The sequence below is a fragment of the Arachis hypogaea genome, chromosome 4 (assembly GCF_003086295.3).
Source record: "Arachis hypogaea cultivar Tifrunner chromosome 4, arahy.Tifrunner.gnm2.J5K5, whole genome shotgun sequence".
Taxonomy (NCBI): domain Eukaryota; kingdom Viridiplantae; phylum Streptophyta; class Magnoliopsida; order Fabales; family Fabaceae; genus Arachis; species Arachis hypogaea.
In genome coordinates, this window is record NC_092039.1 from 128130760 (window position 1) to 128154448 (window position 23689).

The 23689-nt window shown below is 28.8% G+C and overlaps 3 protein-coding genes across 4 annotated transcripts; 2 read left to right on the forward strand and 1 right to left on the reverse strand.

Annotated features, from left to right (window-relative positions):
* Positions 1–7635: 7635 nt before the first annotated feature.
* On the reverse strand, positions 7636–9861 carry LOC112744954 (uncharacterized). Its single transcript, XM_072234224.1, has one exon. It carries the CDS (start codon positions 9343–9345, stop codon positions 8476–8478), a length of 870 nt encoding a protein of 289 aa, XP_072090325.1. The 5' UTR covers positions 9346–9861; the 3' UTR covers positions 7636–8475.
* A 7529-nt stretch (positions 9862–17390) lies between these two features.
* Positions 17391–19335, forward strand: LOC112744955 (small ribosomal subunit protein mL104 (rPPR9)-like). Its single transcript, XM_072236262.1, has one exon. The coding sequence runs from the start codon at positions 17506–17508 to the stop codon at positions 19207–19209; it is 1704 nt and encodes a 567-aa protein (XP_072092363.1). The 5' UTR covers positions 17391–17505; the 3' UTR covers positions 19210–19335.
* A 1273-nt stretch (positions 19336–20608) lies between these two features.
* On the forward strand, positions 20609–23379 carry LOC112744956 (U11/U12 small nuclear ribonucleoprotein 35 kDa protein-like). Of its 2 annotated transcripts, none has more exons than XM_072234225.1 (8): positions 20609–20969; positions 21083–21180; positions 21751–21802; positions 21993–22063; positions 22149–22239; positions 22329–22404; positions 22495–22573; positions 22682–23379. In XM_072234225.1, the coding sequence occupies exons 1-8, from the start codon at positions 20822–20824 to the stop codon at positions 23114–23116; spliced, it is 1050 nt and encodes a 349-aa protein (XP_072090326.1). In that variant the 5' UTR covers positions 20609–20821; the 3' UTR covers positions 23117–23379. The 2 variants fall into 2 exon arrangements, with proteins under 2 accessions (XP_072090326.1, XP_072090327.1); XM_072234226.1 differs by having other exon boundaries at positions 20631–20973.
* The last annotated feature ends 310 nt before the right edge of the window (positions 23380–23689 follow it).

The following is a 23689-nucleotide window of genomic DNA, read 5'->3' on the forward strand; positions in this document are numbered from 1 at the left end:
GAAAATCTTTTTTCATAAATATATAATCTCTTATATAACAAATTTTCCATTCATTACTCATGGAAATTTTTTTAGGTATTAGTCCCTCAATATTCATAACATAATACTTCTCTTACTCATTACACATTGTTAAGCAATATCTAATACTATTAAAAACATAACAAATGTTGCAAAATTTTTTGGTACACACATACTAATAGTAACACGTTAGCAAGAAGTTTATCAAAACATCAATTTAAAGCTTTTTTTATATAAAAGTAAAAGTGGTGATATACTTTAATATTGTAATTTTTTATGTTTTTTAAAAGTGTGGAAGATACATAAATTAGAGGGTCCGATTTCTATATTTCAAATTTTATAATTTTTTTTAACAAAAATCTTTCGGTCCGATTTCTGTTCTCTCACAAATCTATTAGTTCGATTACACAAATCTCTCTGTCCGATTTTTATATCCTCACAAATCGAACGGTTCGATTTCTGTACTTCTCACAAATCGACAATCCGATTTTTGTTTATCTAATTAAACAATTTTATATTTGAAAATAATACCCATCAACCGATATTTTAAAAAAACACCATGCTATTCCAATATCAAAAACAAAATCTGTCAATTTAACATATGCTAATATTTTTTAGCAGTAAAATTAAAACATTAAATTTTTCAGTACTTTCAGCTCAAATCATTAGCAATATAAAAAATATAAATATGAAATACACGTGAATTTCGGTGGACCCCTCTCTAGGGGAATTGGCAAAAAACAGTAACAAAGGTAAGATAATGTGAATATCAATGTAAAGAGAAAGAGAACTATTGTCACATGATGAGAGTGGTTCGTATAAAGTGACCTTTCACCAATTATAGTTCTTTAACTTCAATAACACCAAACGATTACTACCTTTTGCATGGTACTAGTAGTTAATTTACGAAATAAAGTGAAAGGATTTAATTAATTACTATCTACTTTTTCGATATTCCTAAGAGTAGGAGACTAGATTATATTAGATAAACTGGATTGTGTGTCTTTAACCATGAGAAAAATCTACAGGAAATAGACGTTGGATTTTGTTATTTTGGTCTTTAGAAAATGATATATCAGCTTTCATTGTCACAAAAAAAAAAAAAAAAAAAGTTATAGGGAATCGGCAAGCATCAACAGGAACCGCAGGATGACGTGGAAACTTTTATCAAAATTCAGGCTTAAAGACAAAAGTGAAAAAAAGATAGCTGCCGGTTGGGCTTGAATTTATATAAGATTATATTAATATATTATAAAATATGTAAATTAAACCAACTTAAATTAGTTGAGTAATCAGTTTATTTGTCTGTTTAAACAAATATTGGGTATTCGAATTATGTTTTGTGTATGTAGCAACTCATTGATTAGCGCTAAAGAGTTCAATTTGTGATAGATTAGTCATTGACTTGTCGAATTGAAGATATCGTGGAAAAAAAATGTAAATTGTGTTTATTAGTATCTATTATGAAATAATCATGCTAAATATACACTAAAATTAATTATATTAATATAAAATATATATTAAAATACAAAATATTGATTTTAATATAAAAATAATATTTTTTTTATAAAAATACGTGGCGATTAAACACCAAAACCATACAAATAGAGAATCATGAGAATGCAAGGGGGAAATTTTATATCAGGTAAGTGCAATGAGTATGCAAGTATTGGATTATTTCTCCAAAAATATGATTACATTACATCTTATTACGTTGGTCCTCTTTTAAAAACTTCTCATGTTTAGTACTTAGTAGGTTGTAATTACTAATTAGTATTAAACTATTAATAAAGTGTTTTTTTTTTTTTTTTGTCAAGAGTAAGTAATATAAATTGGGTGGTGGCAAAACTTCCTTCTTCAAGTTTTTTGGATTAGAAACTTTCCATCTTTCTTTTAAACTAAAAGAATACTTGTGTAGCTTTTTGGCCCAAAATTGATCATTGATGGAAACAGTGTTTTTGAGAAATGGGCTTCATGAATTAGAGTTTATTAGCCTTCATTATCCGGTGAAAGTTTTACTTAGTTTAATCCTGGCCCAATATTATCAATCAACAACTTTAGTGTAGTTAGTATTTAATTTACTTAGCCTTAAAAAGAAATTTTCGCAACTACAATTAATAAATACTAAATAAAATAAATTTTGACTATTTTGTTTATCTTCATAGCATTACAGTTATTCTTATTTTTTTTCCTTTCAGTTTATATTATAAATTATTTCTTTTAAAATAATTAAGAGTTTTACCAAAAAACTTAAGAAAATAATAAATAGGTCATTGACATTTTGATATGCAGACATTTAAGTTTTCAATAATTTGAAAATACATTTAAGTCTCTGGTATTTTCAAAATTTAGAAATATATCGATCCCTCATATTTACTTGGGTCTGTCAGACCCAACAAAAAATTAAACATGATTTCCGTTGTACTGACTTAGTTAATACAGATGCACAGCGTAAGAGAGTTTTTAAAATAGAACAAATTAGATCTAAAGTTCGATGTGTCCAAATTTTAAAGATATTAAAAATTTAAATGTCTACAGACCAAAAAATTAGGGATGAATTTGTCTTTTTCTCAGAATTAATTATGAGACTATTCCCGTATTAAAAGCAGGCAATAAAACCTTGTCAAACATAACATCAAGGGTCTCGAATAATGGAAAAAACAATTGTTAAAAAAATTAGAATCTTTTGGGTCGCGATTTTATTTTTATTTTTTATTTTTAAAATTTTATTAAAAAAATAAAAAGTAAATTCATCTTTTAAATTTAAATAGTTGTATGATATAATATTAAAATTTTAATTAAAATAAAATTCTTATTGTAAAAAAAAAAAAAGTTAACTTTTCAAATTCAAAGAAATTATTGCCTAATGCCTACAAATATTCCGAGCAAAACCGTATATATTAATAACAAAGAATATATTTGGATACGAGAGAGAATATTATGATGATATATATATATATATGTCTACTTTTACAACTCATCACCTGCATTTGTCATATGTGCGCACATGGCATATTGTACTACCAAAATAAAAACACTATATATGTTTTCTTTGTGAGAACGATATGCTTCCATAGATTAACCTTGCTTATATATATGATGCTTATTTTGTATCATCTTGAACTTTGGAAAACAAATTGGAAATTTTATGTTATGTATATTTTTTATTTTAACTTTAAAATTGTGTAAATTGACTATCTTGATAAAATTTAACATTCAATTTTTTTTTCTACTAACATTATATTGGAATACATTAAAAAGAAGAAAAAAAGAAGGATATGCATAATTTGTACACAATGTACTTGGGAAGATGAATAAAGAGCACATGGTGTTGGTCTTGAAGATGGGTAACAAAAACCTGTGGCCATATAGTGTTTGCGTCAAGGAATTGGATTTTTGATGGTCATCCATGCCCTACACCTTTATTTATGTTGCTTTCTACAAAATTAAATAATTTTTATAATTCAAATATTATTATTAGTGTGGTACCCTTCACTTGCGTTCTAAAAAGGGTTCTCCACTTCCACCACTAGAGTGTTAATTAGGACCAATATATGATGTATAGTTAGTACCCTTGAGAATTGAGATCATATGGTTGTAATTCTCAACTTAATTAATTATCTAACAAAAGTTTTACAAATATAATTTAAGTACAAAATCACATTTAAATTAATTAATACAGCTTAAGTTAGTCGACTAATTAGTTCGATAGTCTGTCTAATAAATGTAAAAAATTTGAATATTATTTTGTATATATATGCTGTAGTTCATTGATTAGCGATAAATTAAGGTAGAAATTTTCCGGTACAAAATTATATTCAAATTAACCAATATAGCTTAAGGTAGTCGAGTAATTAGTTCGATAGTCTGTTTAATAAATGTCGAAAATTTGAATATTGTTTTGTATATATATGCAGTAGTTTATTGATCAGCGATAAATTAAGGTAGAAATTCTCAATAGTTATCTTTATATGAAGTTGATATTTGAAACTTATTAGATGATTTGACAAGTTTAACTAAATTATTATTTAGTGATTTTTAACTATGAACTTCATATAAAAATAGGGGGATGCTCCCATAAAGACGCGTAAAACATCTTTTTGTAAAGACGTTTACGTGTCGCATTATTATTGGACGTATTAATGAACCGGTTATTTTTAAATTTCTTAACAAATTAGAATAAAACCGATTTTTTTTTTATAACAATAACAATAAATCCAAATTTTTTGAGGGATCTAATTATATTTTTAAATTTTTAGGGATTTAAATGTCCGTAAAACAAAAAGTCAGGGATATATTTGTCTTTTTATCAAAGAATTTAAAAATATTCGGTTTAGATTGTGTAATTCGATCGAATCAAAACAGATCTAATAATTATAATGTAAACAATTGAGTTTATTATTATTGCTATAATAAACCGATTTTGTTCTAATTTATTAAAAAATAAATTATTAACTGATTTAATAAAAATGTCCAATAATAACACAACATATATAAACGTCTTTAAAAAAAACTCTCCATAAAAATAATTATACGTGAATATTCACCTAAGGATAAATTGTGATGCAAGATGAAATTTCTATATTTGAATTAAAAACCTTAACAACTTTTTAGTTAGTTCTTTATTGGATTCACTTGAATTTAACACTATTGGATGCTAATAAGAGGTGGCTACTATGCTGAATGTAACTGCCATGCTTGACTACTTCAGTGTGTGTATGGGTTTGAATTTCAACAACTATTGCATCATATCATTAATGATCAGCTTTAGTGGTTGGAAACATGGCAAGAAAGTTTGTGCCATGCATGCATTTTGACATTTTTGGTCATACACAACTTTTTATCCTACAAAATGTGCATTCCATGCAATCATGTTCAGTTCTTCTTTACCGTCTCCGTGCGTAATTAAAATATCTCTTGACTTGGAAACTTTCCTCCTCATGCATCCAAAGGGTTTGATCAGAATCCAAGTTTGAAAAACAGGGAAAGGGTTATTATTACTTCTCTTTGAAACGGTTAACCATCCTTCACTACTACTTTATAAAGTCATCAATATTTATGAAAATGATGATACTATATATATATTATTAACATGAGATTAATAAAAAGAGAAGTCTTTAATCATTTGGAAAACTTTGAATTACATTATTATCCTCTCCATCGTAATATTTAGGAAAAGTAACAAGGTGTTCTGATGGAGTATATTAGAACCTATAAGGTAGTATCTATTAAAGAGTAAACTGAAAATTATATTTTTAAAGATTTCGACTTCGAATTAATTAATTTTTTTTTTAATATTAATTAAATCTTTTATGATAGTAAATGGTGAAAATGTATGTTCTTTTATCAATAGATAGTGCGAAACGAAATAAAATTACTCGTATATTTTGTTATTTACAGTGGTGTGTATCCCATTAATATTGCTGCTACATGAGCATGGAAACGATATAATTTTAGACAATAAAACATTATTATCTTTTGAGTTTTCAACTGCTATTTATTTACTATAAATATTATCAAAACAGATGAAATTTCACTCAAAAAATTGTTATTTACATGACAATTATTTATAAATAGATAAATACATCACAAGTTAACGATATATATAAACACCATCTTTAAATTTTATATAACGAATTAATAGAAGAACATAACGTGTCTATTACTTATTATCTTAAAAGATTAAATTAATATTTTTTTTTCAAAAACTACCTCATCTAAGATCGAAATCTTCAGAGACCTAATTATCACTTTACTCGTTGGATGGCTCATCAGCAAAGTGAATTAGAGAGTGACATTACACTATCTAACACCTTGAGACTAATAATTAATGAGTATGGGTGAAACTTAGCTTGACTCAACCACAAAGTTAATTAAAGAAACTTGTTATGTCTTCATAATGTGTTTTCATAACTATATACCCTAATGTCTTTTTTTTTATTAAAGATAAGAGACTCAAATCTGCAACCTATTAATTGAGTATGGAGAGACTATGTCAGTTGAGCTATTACTCATTGGTTATACCCTAATGCCCTTAGCATGATTGTCATGAACCATTTGTACTGTTTGATAATAATAATAATATAATTAATGTGACATTACATATATAATATCGTTTATGCAAGATTTCCTTGACGAGACATGAGATATATCAATAATAATTTCAAAATGAATCATTTTCATTTTATTTTTCACTTAATATAAAATTAATTGTGATAGATTTATACTAACGGAAGAGTTTCAGGTATACCGGAAATACCGGTGTTTCAGTTATTTTAACCATTAATCTTAATCATAAAAATTATATATAATATATTAATTAAAATCAACGGTTAAAATAATTAGAACACGGTATTTTCGATATACCTGGTAACTTTCCTATACTACATATATAAAACTAATGAATCTGCCGTTTCCTGAGACAGTTGGCAATGGTTGTTTATAGCTTCTAACTGAAGCTGAAGCTGACACAACGTGCATGCAACTACAAACGTAGGAACAAAAGTTAGCTATTTACGACGTTGTCTCCATTGAATTTCACCCAGAAATCTTTCTATGTATGCACTATATATAGCCATTTTATTTATTTATTTATTTATTTTTGGCCAAGGGGATGTTTGTATATTAGGACCTGCAGCATAATGCTTACTACCCACTAGGATTCTTCTTAGAAGATATATTCTTGTTAAAAAAAAAAAATTGTACCGTGACGAATACTCTTTTTTTTATTGGTGGAAACTCAAGTACAGTGAAGTTGATAGCTGAGAGCCGTTAGATGAAAATTTAGTCAAATCAGTCAAATCATCTAATGATTTTTAGCTATTAACTTCACGTGAAGTCGACTACACCTGAGTTTTCACCTTTTTTATTTTTATCTTCTATTTAAATTAATATTAGTCAATTTTTCAATTTTTTTATACTAAAAAATATTGACTACTAGCCTTCCCCTTCTATAAAATGATCATGGTAATATTTAGGTAAGAAGAATTAATGTTGAGAAAAACCCAAAACAATCCTTGACAATTACTTCGAAAGATAACGAGATCCTTGACAAAAAAAAAAATAATTCAACTCGGCCCCTGACAATTATCTTGAAAGGACAACAAGACCCCTGTGACAAAAAAAGTCAATGTTATATTTTTTTTTGCATAGGAGCTAATCAGTCCAAAAAAAAAGATCAAGAACTGGATTTGGTGTTTTTTTTTTTCTTAGATGCCTCGTTGTCTTTTCGGAGTAATTGTCATGGGTTATGGGTCGGATGGAGTATTCACTCATTAATGTTTCACCATATCTAAATTAATTTTTAATTAATATATGCGAGTGTTGTTAATTAGAAAGTTCAACTTTCAATAATGTTGTACATGTTAAAAATTAATTTCCACGTCTAAAGTAAAAGCTTGTATAAATTTTCTCTAACCGCTTTACCTAACACATTATTATTTCGGAGAATAACTTGTTACAGAGCTATTTTATCTAAATTAGGCATTTTTTTTTAGCCATCAAGAAATTAATCACATAATCTTAGAGTAACCGTTAAGAAAATGTCTCATGTAGTGATAATCTGGTAATCCATCACCAACAAGAAAACAAGCAGAATTAACATTAGAAAAAAAAATGTAATCAAAATCAATATATTTACAGAATCTCTAGAAGAACAAAAGCAGGGGAGCAAAACACAGACAAAGGACAAGAAGCCATGAAAACTACAATGATCTGTCATTTTTTGCCACAAAGCATCATACATTACTTAAAAAATGTTATTCGTATACTAAAATCAGCCACTAAAATTGCCACCAATATATTTGTGTATAAATACATGTATAGTTTAATTTAGTTTTAATATGTATTTATATTCTAACACGTATTTTATACTGATAACTGACTTTAGTAGCTGATTTTAGTGTACACATAACATAGTCGTACATTACTATCATCCTTCTAAATCACCTTCATCATCTTGTTTTCTTGATGCAAACCATTCACCTTTCAAAATATCTAACCTACTTATTCCTTTTTTTTTTCCAAATCACACACATGTTAGATAATACAAGAAAGTACATAGTAAAAGAGAGGAATTAATTTTTGCTTCACACTTCATTAGCTAATAAAATTGCAAATAAAAAATAAGAAAAGTCTAGGGGACCAGCAACTTTATCAAATTCTGGCCAGTATGTAACCAACAAAGAAGAGTGAGCCATTGGATGAAATCTCATACTATTCTCACACCATTAAAAGCCTCATTGATGGCTATTTGATGACTATAAATCCCAAAAGTTGCTGGCCCCTAGCATTCCTCTAAAAAATATATATATAAAACAGACAATCTGGTGTATAAGCATTTCGCGTTAACGTAGAATCCAGAAAGAGTCACACCAGGGTGTAATGTAATGTAGGCTACCTAACCTGATAATTATATTAGGTTGGAGTACACAGAGTTATTCTAATGCAAATTAACAATCACTTCTTCTTGCTCTTATCTCTATTGTTGGAGAAGATTGAGGCCAAACCAAATAGGTTAGCAGAATGAACATTAAGAGCAGGACTAACAACTCTAACACTGTTGTTACCATAAGATCCATGATGATGATGATGATGAGTCTTATTATTCAGTGGAGGCTTTTGATGATAAATGTTTGTTGGAGCAACAATAGATTGAGAAGAAGAAGAAGAATGTTTGTGTGAATTTTGCTTATTAGTACCTGCTTCCTTTGACAATGGATTCCTCTTGGTGGTGTTGGATGATGATCCAGTTGAATTGCTTCTTGATAGAAGTGGCAAAGCACACAAACTTCTTCTGTATCCATTCCCACAACTGCTACTTCTCTTGAAGTTCCAAAAGGACTTTGAATCATTGTTATTATTATTGTTCATGTATTTTCCTTCTTTTGATGAACCTTCTTTCTTCAAGTTCCTACTACTAGTAGAGCTAGAACAATGGTGATTATGATCATGATTATGATTATGATTATGATTAACAGTAACACATGATTGTGGAGGCAATGGAGGAGGGTGTTGTGGTGCTAATTGGTGATGACCCTTTTGATGAATGATGTTGTTGTTCTTCTTTGGTCCCTTGATTTCAGTGGGAATGATCCTTCCACCTGAGAAAAACTCATCCGCTGGAAAAGACTCAACAAGCTCAAAACTTTCAGTGACACAGAAATCAAAATCATTGCTTGATTCCAAATCAGAAGTTGTTGATCCAAAGGGGTGCTGCTCAACAGGTATCACATCAGATTGTGAGAAGTCATGTGAGAATGAGATTCTTGGACTCATTGATGAGTTTGAAGAAACCCCACAATTCTCTGAGCAAAGTTCAATTGCCATGTATGTTTAATCCAATTTTTTTTTTGTGGGAAACAAACTCTTGTATGGGAATTGAAGCCTATAATGGCAAAATCTAAGACAAGAAAATGAGGAACTTTCAGCAGTAAAAAAAAAAAAAAAGAAGAAGGATTTAAATGGGGCCAAAAAAAAGTTACATATTAGAGGACTAGTCAATTTTGGTTTGTAGAAATAAACCTAAGCAAGTAATGAAAGCATATGAAAGAAGGATACTACATATTATGAAAGGTCTCAAAAAAGAGAGAATACCATAAAGGAGATGTGAATTATTATGAAAGGTAACAAATCAAGTATGCAGCTGCAACTTTATTTATTCTCAGTGGTCCAAAGTGGACAAAATTGGATCAGAGAGAAGGTGTGAGAAATTATATGCCTTCATTCTACCGTCTTGTTTCAAGGGATAGCTAACCAAACGGTAAAGACTTTTTATTTGTTAATTTGAATCTGCATCGTTGTAAATTATGTGGAAGAATAATAACAAAAAAGAGGTTAATTAGTTGTGGAATAAGGGACGTGTGGAGAGTGTTGTTGTTTGTTGAGAGTTTGATAAATGATAAGGATTAAGCACCTAATTAAATGTATCTAAATGCCGGCTTAGGTGTAGGGTTGGTAACTAGTTTTAAACAAATCGAAATTAAGCACCATTAGATACTATTAAGATTAATTAATTAATAGATTTATGCACCTTTAATAGATTCGTGGCAGTAGCAACCGTACTATCATTTGGTATTCAAAGACACAAAAAGATTATTGTTATTTTAGGATATTTTTTAATTTAGTAGTTATTATTATTGTTATTATTATTAACGAAGAAAGAGAGAGAAAGAGAAAGAGAGAGAGAGAGAGCATTTGTGTTACTAATGGCGTGTGCGTACTGTTATATATCAGTGTCATGTAAACATCTAGGACCATATATATAATCAGGCACGGACCTAAGTGTTAGAGTAGGGGGGCACTTGCCCCCACTCCCATTTCAATTTAAAATATATATATATATATATATATATATATATATATATATATATATATATATATATATATAATATTTTTATTTTAAATTTTAAATGATTTCATTATAAATAAATTAAACCTAATTATTTAAAATTTCAAATCCATTTTATCTTTTTATCATTTTGACTATTAGTTAATCTAATTAAATTTAGTATTTTTTTATTCTCAAATTTCAGCCGTCACTACTCTTTTATTCTCTTAAACCGTCTTCTTAATTTGATATTTTTAACCTTCTTTTTTTATTTCTTTTTTAGTGGTCATCTTCTCTTTATCAAAAGATAAATTTTAAATATTTTTTATATAATTCTCTATGACTCTATGTATCTTTTAATTTTATTATTTTTCTTTTTGATATTTTCAATTATAAATTTTAATTCAAACAATTATAGTTTAGGTATTAATCTAATTTTTTTTCTTTTTATAAATTTATATATTTTATTTTATTCTCAATTTAGTGATCCTTATTATTTATTTGTTTATCTTTCGTTCTGTTTTATTATATGTAATTATGTTGCATATAAATTTCTAAAGTCAATTGATCAATTTACTCATTTAGAATATATATTCTTTTATTTTTAGAAATAGCAATGAAAAAATATTTTTCGTCTTATTTTATTATATGTAATTTTATTTTTTTGTATTCGAATAATTAATGTGCACTTTAATTTTATGTTTTTAAATTTAGATTAATATATCTTTTGATAGTAATATATATTATTTTGCCCCCTTAACATAAATTTTCTGGGTCCGTCAATGTATATAATGTGTTTAATTTTTTATTTTTAATATATTTAGTAGTTTCAATAGATCAAATCAAATAAAAAAAAAAGGTAAAATATTTTTTTTATGAAATTTGTTAAAAATTTTAAAAAATCTCTAAATTTTATTTTTGTTTCAATAATTTTTTATTTATATCATGACAGCTAAATTTTAAAAAAGTTTAAGACTAATCCAGTAATAATGTATGACAATTATCTCTGATGGAAAAGTATAAGGTACCAATATATTATCTGTCAACTTATTACCAATAATAATTAATTATTATATTTTAAATACATGTATAAAAAGACACATCCAAAAAATATATCTATAAAGATACTTAGCTTCTATTAGACACAGTCATAAAAAAAAATATTTTTATTAGACACATCCACAAAGACACTTCCATTAAACATAGTTATAAACAAGAGTTAGAAGAAGTTGATAGAAATATTGTTGGTAACGTAGCGAAATTGATCTCTGATTTATTTGTATTAATAGTTATTCTTATAAAATAGTTATTAAATTTGTCCTAAGTTTCTTAAAAAATTAGTCGTCAAGAGTATATTTGATACAAATCGAAAATTTTTAAGATAAAATTAAAATAAAATAAAATTTAAAAATATTTAAAATTTTTTTAACAAAATTTAAAAATGAAAAATATACTTTACTCAAAAAAAAAAAATGTCATGATATACTTCATTTTGTGCCTAAGTGGTGGAAGTAAAGAGATTTTTGTATAGGAAGAATAATACTAACATTTTAATTAAAATTAAAATTTATTTGTGTTATATTCCTCTACACAAAAGTATCACTAACATTTTATGTGTGTTTAAAGTTTAAACGTGAAAGATTGGAATAATTCTATATATGGAAGCTAAGGGTGATTAATTTACCTAATTGGTTGATGCATGATAAGGGTGTGTCCACATAAAAGATCCTTGTTATCTTTACTGTGTTGGTGAATGGGTCCATTGTGTCCAGAGCCTGCAGTGTCTGTTTCTTGGTGTCTACTACGTTGTATGTGTCCAATCTAAGTGGTTTTTTTTTTTTCACTCATAATGGTACCTTCTCCACCACCACTCACTCATACACTCACAATCATATCCATCAAAATCAAACCTATTACTACTTGTGATCCCAATAGGCATTATATATAGGTAGTTCAACATTAGGGTGTCGTTTTTTAAATGTATTCTAGTCTTAATTTTAAATAGATTAAAAAAAATCACATTTAATGAAATTTTGATTTATCTAAAGTAAATCATTGATACTTATTTCAAACACTGCAGTTCTTTAAAATCTTAAATTCAATGCTCTATAAAAGTACGGGCATTTTGCGGATTTATCGTATTTATGTGTTGGACAGATTTTAAATATAATATTTATTGATATTTGTCGGATATCTATTTTTATTGTGTCTTAATAAAAAATTTTTATCAGGCACAATTAAACATACTTAATTAAATATCATTATATATCAGCGTGTTTAATTTTATTCTTAATATATATTTTTAAAATAAATTTAAAAATAATATATATTATTTTGGGTGTCTAAATAATATATATTATTTATTAAAATAATAAATATTTTAAATATTTTATATAATTAAAAAATATTAAAAATAATTAAAAATTAATTTATATTTTAAAATTATATATATGTGTGTATCTCTAAATTTTATAAAATTTTAAAATTATTATATCTACATATTTTATATCTTATTGTATCTGATGTTCGTATCAATATTCGTGCATTATAGATAGCACTGCTACTCATGACTTAGATTAGTTCCCTCCTAGTTTTCTTACTGTGGCATTTTCCCATTGTCTCTTTCTATATATATTGTCATATATATCCACTAATCCAAGTTTTGAAAGAGGAATCTAAAAGAAATTTCCGTATCGACAGGATTTTAATGTTTTATATTTACTGAAAAAAATAGATAAATGTTAAGGGTGTCCTTTGTATGTTTGTATGTTCAGATATAATAAAAGCTATTCTCTTCACATTCTCACTAAAAAAATTTTAGTAGTTTTTGGATAAGTGATTACAAAATACTGAATAAGAGATTTGATAATAAAAAAAATTTAAAATTTTATTCTTATTATCCTAAAAAATAACTATACATGAATAAGAGATTTGATAATAATACAAAAATTAAAATTTATTCTTATTATCCTAAAAAATAACTATACATAATTATATTTTAAATCCGAAAAAACTCTTATAAAAATAGGTCAAAGAGATAATTATTTATATACCATCTTTTAAAATATAATCATACTAAGTACATAAAAATTAGCTATTAGAATAGAATACACAATAAAATATAAAATATACATTAAAAATAAATTAAATTATATATATATTTATATATAAATATATGGTGACTGATTTTAATAGTCGATTTGTATAAAATAGTTTCATGATTGCACCCCCATAAACTTTATACAAATTTTTATAATAATATTTTGTTATATTTATTTCCAAAGTATATATGTATTAATGTATATGATAGCTTGTTGTTACATAGGGTGTAAGTTACCGAATCGAACCAAAAATTACCGCAAAATCAAACTGAAAATTACAACGACCGACTTAAAAACCGAAAAAATCGATTTTTTTTAATTTTTTCTGACAAAACCGATCGATTTGGTTCGGTTTTCGGTTGGTTTGATAAAAACCAAACCGAACCGAATATATGCATACATTTCAATGTTTTAACCATTTTAATCTTTAACTTAACAACAAAAATCCTTAACCCCTAACCATTTCAATGTTTTACTCTTATTATTTCAATTTATTGACTATTTTAAACCTCTAATTATTGTGATTCATATTCTTTTCATTAGGAATTAAAAATCGAAAAAACTAACCAAACCAAACCGTTATTGGTTCGGTTCGATTCGGTTCGATTGTTATAAAAACAACAAACCAAACAATTGTGTGTCTGTAAAAACCGAACATATCGATTCGGTTAATTTTTGATCCAAAACTGAACCAAACCGAACCGATAACACCGCTATTGTTACATATATATTATATAAAATAGAAGTGCATGGGGGTAACTAAACTAAAAATGTTGTAACATAATAACCTGAATTATATTATTGTCTATGAGCATGCATGTTTGAAACTGGAGACAAGTTCTATATTACAGGGATCTATTGTTGGCGTTTTCTTTTCAATTGGTTGTGTCATGTGTGCACACTGTACAGCACAGCATTGCAAATTTGCAATTAGTAAATAAAATAATTAAATATAGACTACAAGCCTACTATAAATCTATAATAAAAGAATTAATAATTATTAGTACATATATCAATCATAATATGTACATTATTGATGTTATGTGCCAAAATAGAAACTAAGATGCCATTATTAGAATCTTCCAAATCAATGGATACAAATGCGTACCTATTGGTTGTGATGATGATTATTATTAATGTAATAATGTTATATAGTTCTGTATGTTACTCAAACAATGATTCTCGGGTTAATATCATCATTTATTTGTTAATAATTGCTTAACAATCTATCATTCACTTGAATCCATTTTGACGCGTTTTGCAGTAAGTTATTATTATTATTATTATTTTTTATCAAACTTTGTTTAATTATGTAATTTTACTCTAAGAACATATATAGTTGAAATTGTTAAAGAATATTTCTTCTATTAGTTTAAATTTTTTTAAAAAATAATATTATGATATATGTTCAAAAATTTAGAGTTTGATTATTGATAAATTCTAAAAAAATAGTGTAAAACAAATAAAAAAAATTATAAATTTTTTTTAGAAAAAACTCTTATTTAAAAAGACGTGTTAGAGAATATAACATTTTATGTATCTTTTTCTATCAACTTAAATTTTTTAGAAAAATGATATTATAACAAAAATGTCATGTGTATTATTTCTATATTATTTCATATGATCAATATCTTCTAAAATAATTAATAAAATAATAAAATAAAAAATTAATCACTCTTAAATAATTAAAATAGTAGGACATATATATTATTTTTAAAAGTTATAATTTTAATAGTGATTAATCTTTTATTTAATCATTTTATTAGCTTTTTCATCTTACAAAATCTAAATTTCTAAAATATTTAATTGAGCGGGCATATGATTTATACACAAGACATGACATTGCTAATCACATCTTATGTTAAAATCAAGTAATTAATTAATTAATTATTGTTGCTTCCTCTCTTACACTTCAATGTCAATGACTCAAAAGAAGGGACCATCATACATAAATGGCACCTTCTTTAATTTGCCCCACCTTTTGAAATTTAAATAATTTTCATTTTCATCTCTGGCCACTTGGCATGTGTGATTAAAAAAAAAAGTCCCTTGGAATAGTCTAAGCTCAGTAAAGAAAAAAAAAAAAAAAAAAACTCACACAATATTTGAAATTTTATTACCATCAATATATTATATAAATTCAATAATAGTAGTGCCAATAATTTAGATGGACCAATATTAGTAAAAAATCATTACAGAATATCAATCAATTATATATTATTGTACTATATATTCTCACTAATAATAATAACCCATTTGCTAATGAATTATAACTGAAATGACATAGTCTCCACATACTCAATTAAGAGGTTGCGAATTCGAGTCTCTTATATTTAGTTAAAAAAAAAAACGTGTTACTCCAAAGTGAAATCTAAAGTATATGCAAAACAACCACCAATTCCATGATAATAAACCTCATTAAATGGTAGATGTTAATCATTCCGAATGCAAATAAAGTGCAAAACAAAATGTTTATTATTTATTTATTAATATCTTTTGTGATTGTGAGACAAAATTGAGAACATTACATCTTTCATCTAATCAAGTTGTCACAATCTGAAAGCTTTGATTGTCTTGGCATAGCTCATAGGAGGAAGAGCACAATTGGATTCATATAAATTTGGGGTCCCTAAATTGGCAATAAGCTCCAATCTTATTGAATTAAAAATTTTTGGAAAATAGTTAATGTCCTTCAAGCATGCACCAAATGGGGCATATAACAACAATTGGTGTCTGCTAGAATGTTTCAGTTACGTAAGCCCTAATATAATTCCCTATGATATGAGAGGCAATCCAATCAAGTAATAAACAAACAAGCTTTATTTGCTATAATTCATATAAAGGTCTTTAATTTTTATGACATTTACATGCACATAATTAAGGAAAATAACAAGCTTTACATACTTGTTAGCCTGTTTGGACACCTGATGAAATTAGAATTCAATTCCATTAAAAAATAAATTTTTAAAGAAATGGAATTCAATTCGATAGTTTGGAATAACTAACTCATTTAATGAGATAGAATTGAATTTCATTATTTAAAATAACTTGTTGATGAATTACATTATTTTTCTAAGACATTTTTACCCCTCAATAAATATTAAGAAAGTGAAGGGATTATGAAATATTATAATTTGGACAGGAGTATTTTTGATATTACACAGTTTAAGTGAGATTTAGGTGAGAATTGATTTTGAAATCAGACCAAAGTAGGTCTGATTTGTAAATGGGAGTAAAATGAGAATTGGAATTCTCACCGGAATTCAACTTCATGTTTTTTTTCTATTCCAAAATAAGGAATAGAATTCAATTCATCTATGATTTCAAATCAAATGCATTCCAAACAGACTATAAAAATTCAAGTAAATGAAATAATACATACATTCCAATAAAAAATATTACTTATACACCAAATCAACTACTAAATTAATTATTATATTATGTATAAATATGTGTATAGTTTAACTCATTTTTAACATACATTTCATATTGATAATTGATTTGGTGTATATTAATACAATTGTATTCCAATATAATAAAACTGTTGGTTTAGAATTTGATTCTTGCCATATATATATAGTGCATAGCTATTTTAATGATCTTAAATTCCTGAAAGGAAATTAACCATTGTTCTTGATGCTAAGCAACCAAATAAAGAAATCAAACTTGTTACCATAGACGATTAAAAGTTAAAAACAAAAATAATCTTTGAAATTTAAACAAAAGTAATCATAATTTTTTTTTTTTTTGGGTCTGTAGAGTAATCATAAATTCATTACGTCTTTTTCTCTTTTTGTTTTTTGGATGTTTAAGAAAAGAATTTTTTTTAATATGGATATATGGGCCTATAGCCCAAGAAGCAAAAACTAATACTTTTTAGAAATGGGCCCAACAATAAAGCCCAATTATCGGTTTGGTCTATTGTTCGGCATTGAGGAATGAAGAACAAGCACAAGAAGCGAAAAGAATCAATGATACCTCAAATTCAATTCCTCAGAGACAGAGAGAATGAAGTACGAGGTAATGAAGCTGTGATGTCTTCGTAGAATACTAGAAATTATGTTGTGTGTTCTTAGGAACAGAAATGGAGGTGCTTGTTTTTCCATTACATGTCACCTTTTCAATAATCTCTCTGCAACTGTTTCAGTTCATTCTTCTCCTCCACAATCCATTCTATCTACTAATTCCATTGTTCCCACACGCAAAACACCACCAACCACATCTTCTTCTTCTTCTTCTCTTGCTGTTTCCATTTGTTCTTTGCTCTGCCACCGTGTCTCTTCCAACAGTGATAACATTGATAATGTTTTGGGTCCCTACAAGGGAGTTTTGAATTCCAAGATTGTCCTTAGGGTGTTGATGAGTTACAAGCAACTGGGTAGGGCCAAGACCTTGAATTTCTTCTCTTGGGCTGGGACCCACATGGGGTTTCAGCTTGATCACTTTGTTGTCGAGTACATGCTTGATTTTTTGTGTAGGAGAAAGCTCTTTGATGACATGAAGTGTTTGTTGATGACTGTCTCACTGCATAATCAAGGTAGTGTTTCTTGCAAGGCTTTGTCTATTTGCATCAGGTTTTTAGGTAGGAATGGAAGGATTAGGGAAGCATTGTCACTGTTTGATGAAATGGGAACTGTTTTTAGGTGTAAGCCTGATAATCTTGTCTACAATAACATGCTTTATGTGCTGTGCAAGAGGCAATCATCTGAGGAGATGGTTGACCTTGCGCTTTCGATTTTTCGCAGGATTGAATCTCCTGACACCTATTCCTGTAGTAACATGCTTGTTGGTTTGTGTAAAGTTGGTAGATTAGAGGCTGCTCTTGAAATTTTCGGCCGAATGGACGAGATTGGTGTGATTCCATCTCGATCTGCAGTGAACATACTCATTGGTGAATTGTGCTCAATGAGTGCTAAAGAAGGTTCTGTTGAGAAGCTTAGGGTGAAAAATACTCGTAGACCTTATACTATATTGGTTCCTAATGTTGGATGTAGTAGTAATACTAATAGTGGTTCAATTCAGCCTGCAATTGCTGTATTTAGGGCAGTTCATAGATCTGGCTTGTGGCCTAGTTCTTTTGTTGTAGTTAAGTTTATCTCCGAGCTTTGTCGCTTAGGTAAGACAGAAGAAGCTGTTGAAATTTTGATGATTGCTGAGGAAAAGAAGTTAACTTGCGTGGGAGAGGGATACTCGATTGTCATAAGGGCGTTGTGCGAACAACGCCGAGTGGAGGAAGCTAGTAAATTGTTTGGGAGAATGCTGCAACATGGTTTAAAGCCGAAATTGGTTGTTTACAATTCTATCATATCCATGCTGTGTAAGTTGGGTAATTTGAATGATGCTACAAGGGTCTATGAAATCATGAACAAGAAAAGATGCCTTCCTGATAATTCGACCTATGCAGCTTTAATCCATGCTAATGGTGAGAGGAAGAACTGGAAAGTTGCTTATGACTTGTTAACCGAAATGCTGGGATTTGGATGGATTCCACATTTTCACACTTACAATTTAGTAGACAGTCTTTTGAGAGAACATGATCAGTTGGATCTGTGTTGTAAATTGGAAAGAAAATTAGAGAACAAAAAGCTGCAGAAGCTGTGTAAGATTGGTCAACTTGATGCAGCTTATGAGAAAGCAAAATCAATGCTTGAACAGGGTATTTGTTTATCACCATCTGCCAGAGATACATTTAAGGATGTGTTTCAGAAGTGTGGAAAGTTAAATGTAGTGCGGCAATTACTGGAGACAATAGAGCCTGATTAGTTTTTGATTGAACAAAATGTACAGTCCTTTGTTGTTGGAACAATTTTTGAAACCTATATTTCTCTTCAAAATTTCACTTACCCTGTGATGTTCACTGAACTGCTAATAAATGCTTAGTTGTTGGAACTTGGATCAGTTTTGATGATTCAGATATGAAGTTGATGTTTCAAAAATGATTGGTAGACAATAAAAACCAATTCAAATTAACCCAAAGTTGTATTATCTTACTTTCCTTAATTACGTCTGAAATAAATGCATAATATTAAATGTAATAAGTATGTAATTTTAGATGTTATATACATAAAATTATATATATTAAGTTAAATAAAATAATTTTATATTATTATCTCTATAGCATTACTGTTTTCTTAATATTTTTGACAAACTTTTTAAGTAGTCTAACTTCTCCAAAGTCTAACTTCTCCAATGCTACATTCTCTGGCCATTACACCACCTATTAACTTCAAATGCCAAATTTTGTTGTATTTGGTTCTTTATCATGGCTAAATTAAAACTTTGAAAAATAATAAAATATTTTTATTACCTTTTTGGCTCATTTTTTTTTTTGTTATAGAAACTTCATTTGTGTTGTGCATGATTATTGGGTTTTTGGTGGGGACAGCTTTTGCTCAGTTTTTAGTGTGAAGAGTTCGGACCATGCGAGTTCTTTGTATAGAAAAGGTGATGATCAAATGAGAGGGTCCGATTTGTATTTTTAATTTTTTTTTTTAGTTTTGAAAATAAAAATCGAAGGGTCCGATTTCAACATTAAAAAATTTTTTATTTTTTAAACCACAAATCGGATTGTGATTGTTTGTTTAAAAAAACAAAATAATACAAAGAAATCGGAGACATTGATTTGTATAACCCATAGCAACGTAAAACACTTCTCTTCTCACACCATCCTGTGATACAGGTCTTTCTCGAAAAAGAATTTGAGTAAAATTTTAGTGGGAGGAGTGATAAATTATTTATAAAAAAAGTTCAAATATATTTATGCAAAATATTAATTACTAAATTAGTTAATTAAATTAAAAAATATAAAATATACATAATAAATATATGTAATTTACGGCTAATTTTTTTTGTTATGGAAGTAAAAGTGGTGATATACTTTAACATGGTAATTTTTGGTGTTTTTCAAAACTGTGGAAGTACACAAATTCCTGGGACCGATTTGTGTACCTCTCAAAAATCCCTGGAATTGATTTGTGTACTTCTCACAAATCGGTCAGTCCGATTTCTGCTTCTCTAGTTAAATGATCCCACATTTAAGTATAACACCCCAACAATCCACATTTAAGAAAAATACTACTACCATTCCAATATTAAAAATAAAAAATTCGTATTTTACACGCATTTAGCAATTCTTTTAAGAAAAGGAAAATATATAAATTAAGGGCTTAAGGCAATAATAAAACAAATTAGAAGTTAGAAGTGGCAAACGAGAGAGAAATAGAGAAAGATCCAGCTACACCATTTTGGCGGTTGTTCACTCATTCACTTCTGATTCTCTGAACTCTTCCAGAGTTCTACTTCAGTTTTAGGGTAGATTAGGTTCCACTTCTTCTTCTTCTTCTTCTTCAATCTCTAATCTCCAATTTTGAAGAATATGGAGAAAATGAGAGCGAGAAACTTGAACTCAGTTTTCTACGCTGATTCCTATCATCCCATTCAAGCTGGCAGCATCGACGGCACCGACGTTCTTCCTCACGACAATGCCATTTATCGCGCTCACCTCTGTTCCTCTATCGGCCTCTGTTTGTATCTCCATTCTTTTCTTTTTCTCCTTTTTGTTTTTTTTCCCCCGCGATGAAATTAGAATAAAAATTTGATTTTGTTCATTTTTATGTTGAAAAATTGGATTTTGCAGATGACCCTTTCGGTGATCCTAAGATTATTGGAGACCCTTATTGCACTCTTTTCGTGGGTCGTCTCTCTCGTCTCACCTCTGAAGATACTCTCCGCAAGGTTCACCTTTCTCACCTCTTTTCTAAATTGTTATTTTTTTATTGGGTACAAAATGATGTTTTCATCTTCCATGTTAGATTTTGTTAGTAGTTAGCAAGGCCTACGAAATAGGCGTAGATGTTACTTTGATCTTGTGGAAACTGGAAACTACACATAAGAATATTTTAGAATTGTCTTAACTATGTTTTAAATTTTAACTTAGGTAATGTTGATTTGGTTTTTGCCTTGAGAATAGAGAAGTAGGAAGTAAGATATTGGATTAGAAGGACGTATTCAATTCTGATTTTTGATTGTGCTTCTGAGCAAAGAATCCATTGGTGAAAGTATGAAAGTAACTCATTTTTACTACTTGTTGTTTGAAGATATAAATTTCTTCATAGATTAGATTGATGCAATTCAGTTTTAAAGACTAAAGTTTGTTCGATTTAAGAACTCAGAATTGATGGACAAATGAAAGAGAGAGGGAAAAGACTATAATCCTAATGCACATTTAGATCATATTGCCACTTCTTTTGCTGCCTCATTTTGTAGAACTTTTGTCTGATGTATTATGTGGTTTTGGTCTTTCAGGTTATGAGTAAGTATGGTCGGGTGAAGAACTTACGCTTGGTCAGGGACATTGGTATAGTTCTTTAGTCTATCCTAATATTCAATCCCTCTACCATTGTGATTTCATCATGCATCTTTTAACAGCCAAGTTTTTATGGTTCATGACTGAATGCCATATATTGATAATTACTCTTTTAACCATATATCTGTCAAGCTGTGGGGTTCAAGTTTATAATTTGGATTTACTTTGATTTTGGTTGCAGTAACAGGAGCTTCTCGTGGTTATGCTTTTGTTGAATTCGAAACTGAAAGAGAGATGCGACGTGCATATATGGTGCTGTAACGTGTTAAAAAATTGCTCATGTTTTTTAATTGTTTGAAATGTTAATTGTGCTGATATATGTTTTTCTCATTTGCAGGATGCTCATCATTCCTATATCGATGATTGTGAAATCATAGTTGATTATAACAGGCAACAATTGATGCCAGGATGGATTCCTAGAAGATTAGGTCAGTTAAAGTGTCTCATTCCTTAAATTGTATTTGTAGTATCTGCTCACTGAGCCAGAGCCATCTCATATCTCTGTTTTCTCTCACAGGTGGTGGCCTTAGCAGCAAGAAGGAATCAGGACAACTTCGTTTTGGAGGAAGAGAGAAACCATTTCGTGCACCCTTGTATATATTCAGTCCTCTCAATTATATCTGCTATTTTCTTTGGAAATATCTTAGAAACTAGTTCTCAAACCATGATCTGCTTTTAACCAGGAAGCCGATCCCATACGAGGAATTGAAGAAGCTTGGCATCCCACCACCACCTGAGGGTAGATACATGTCACGCTTTCAGGTGTTGTTATTAACTTTACAGCATATATTCCCTTGAGATGGTTTCTTATATTCTCATTTTGTAAGAATATATCTGTACTTACTTTCATTTGCTAATGTGTATATACAGGTCCCATCCCCTCCTAGAAGAGAAAGGGACCTTTCGGACAGGGAAGAAGGCTCTCATAGAAGGAGTTCCAAGGACAAGAACAGGACTGAAGATGCTCTCAAAAGTTCGGCAGACACTGAGGAAGAGCATTATAGAAGGAGTTCGAGTCACCGAGAAGATGAGGAAAGGCATTCTAGAAGGAGTTCGAGTTATCGAGAAGATGAGGAAGGACATTATAGGAGGAGTTCGAGTCACCAAGAAGATCACTCACGCAGAAGGGGCTCTTCAGAGAGAAAAGAAGAGAAGGGTAGCCATTACCATCATAGGAGGTCGTCTGAGAAAGAACATCGGTACAGGAGTTCTGAATCCGAGAAGCATTCTCGTAAACGGAAAGAAAGAGCTGAACACTCTCATAGGAGGGAAAAATATAGCCGGCGTTCACCGAATGAAGACTAAGGCGTACGACGATCCGTCGATGTCAATCAAGCCCTTTCGGATTTGTATGTATATACTGTGTACATGGTAACATGGAAGATATAGGAACTCTCAGTGGTTAGCACTCTGTAGTTACTGATTTCTTATTAAGAAGGGTCATGTCCCAATCCTTACTGATAGAGCCAACTCATTTTTCACCAATGTATGTTAATTCAAGTCATACAACATTTTTAAGGTACCAGCCTCAAAAAGTGATTATGATAAAGTCAATAGTTTGAGTAGAATCAGTGCTGAAGCTGAAGGAAGTTTGGATCAAGTCACTTTATTAAGATAGTGTCACACAGACAAAGATATCGAAAGGTGACTAGGTCTTTACATAATTACACAGGATATTTGTTCGAGAAAAATTAAACGAAAAGTTCAAAGGATCAAAAGTACTGTTTGGTAAACAAAATACAAATTTATTTAAAAAGTAAGATAATACTAGTAATACCCTTCAAAATCAAAAGAAAATAAAAACCAAAACAACTGCAAAAGTAATAAATTACTGCTTAGTAAGTAATCTTGAAAAGATCAAACAAGTCATTGTAAATA

Excerpts from the sequence above, each read along its gene's own strand:
- LOC112744954 (XM_072234224.1), bottom strand. The coding sequence starts at position 9,345 with ATGGCAATTGAACTTTGCTCAGAGAATTGTGGGGTTTCTTCAAACTCA.
- LOC112744956 (XM_072234225.1), top strand. The coding sequence starts at position 20,822 with ATGGAGAAAATGAGAGCGAGAAACTTGAACTCAGTTTTCTACGCTGAT. Across the intron at positions 20,970-21,082 it reads CTGTTCCTCTATCGGCCTCT|ATGACCCTTTCGGTGATCCT; the intron begins GTTTGTATCTCC and ends TGGATTTTGCAG. Across the intron at positions 22,064-22,148 it reads AGATGCGACGTGCATATATG|GATGCTCATCATTCCTATAT; the intron begins GTGCTGTAACGT and ends TCTCATTTGCAG.
- LOC112744955 (XM_072236262.1), top strand. The coding sequence starts at position 17,506 with ATGTTGTGTGTTCTTAGGAACAGAAATGGAGGTGCTTGTTTTTCCATT.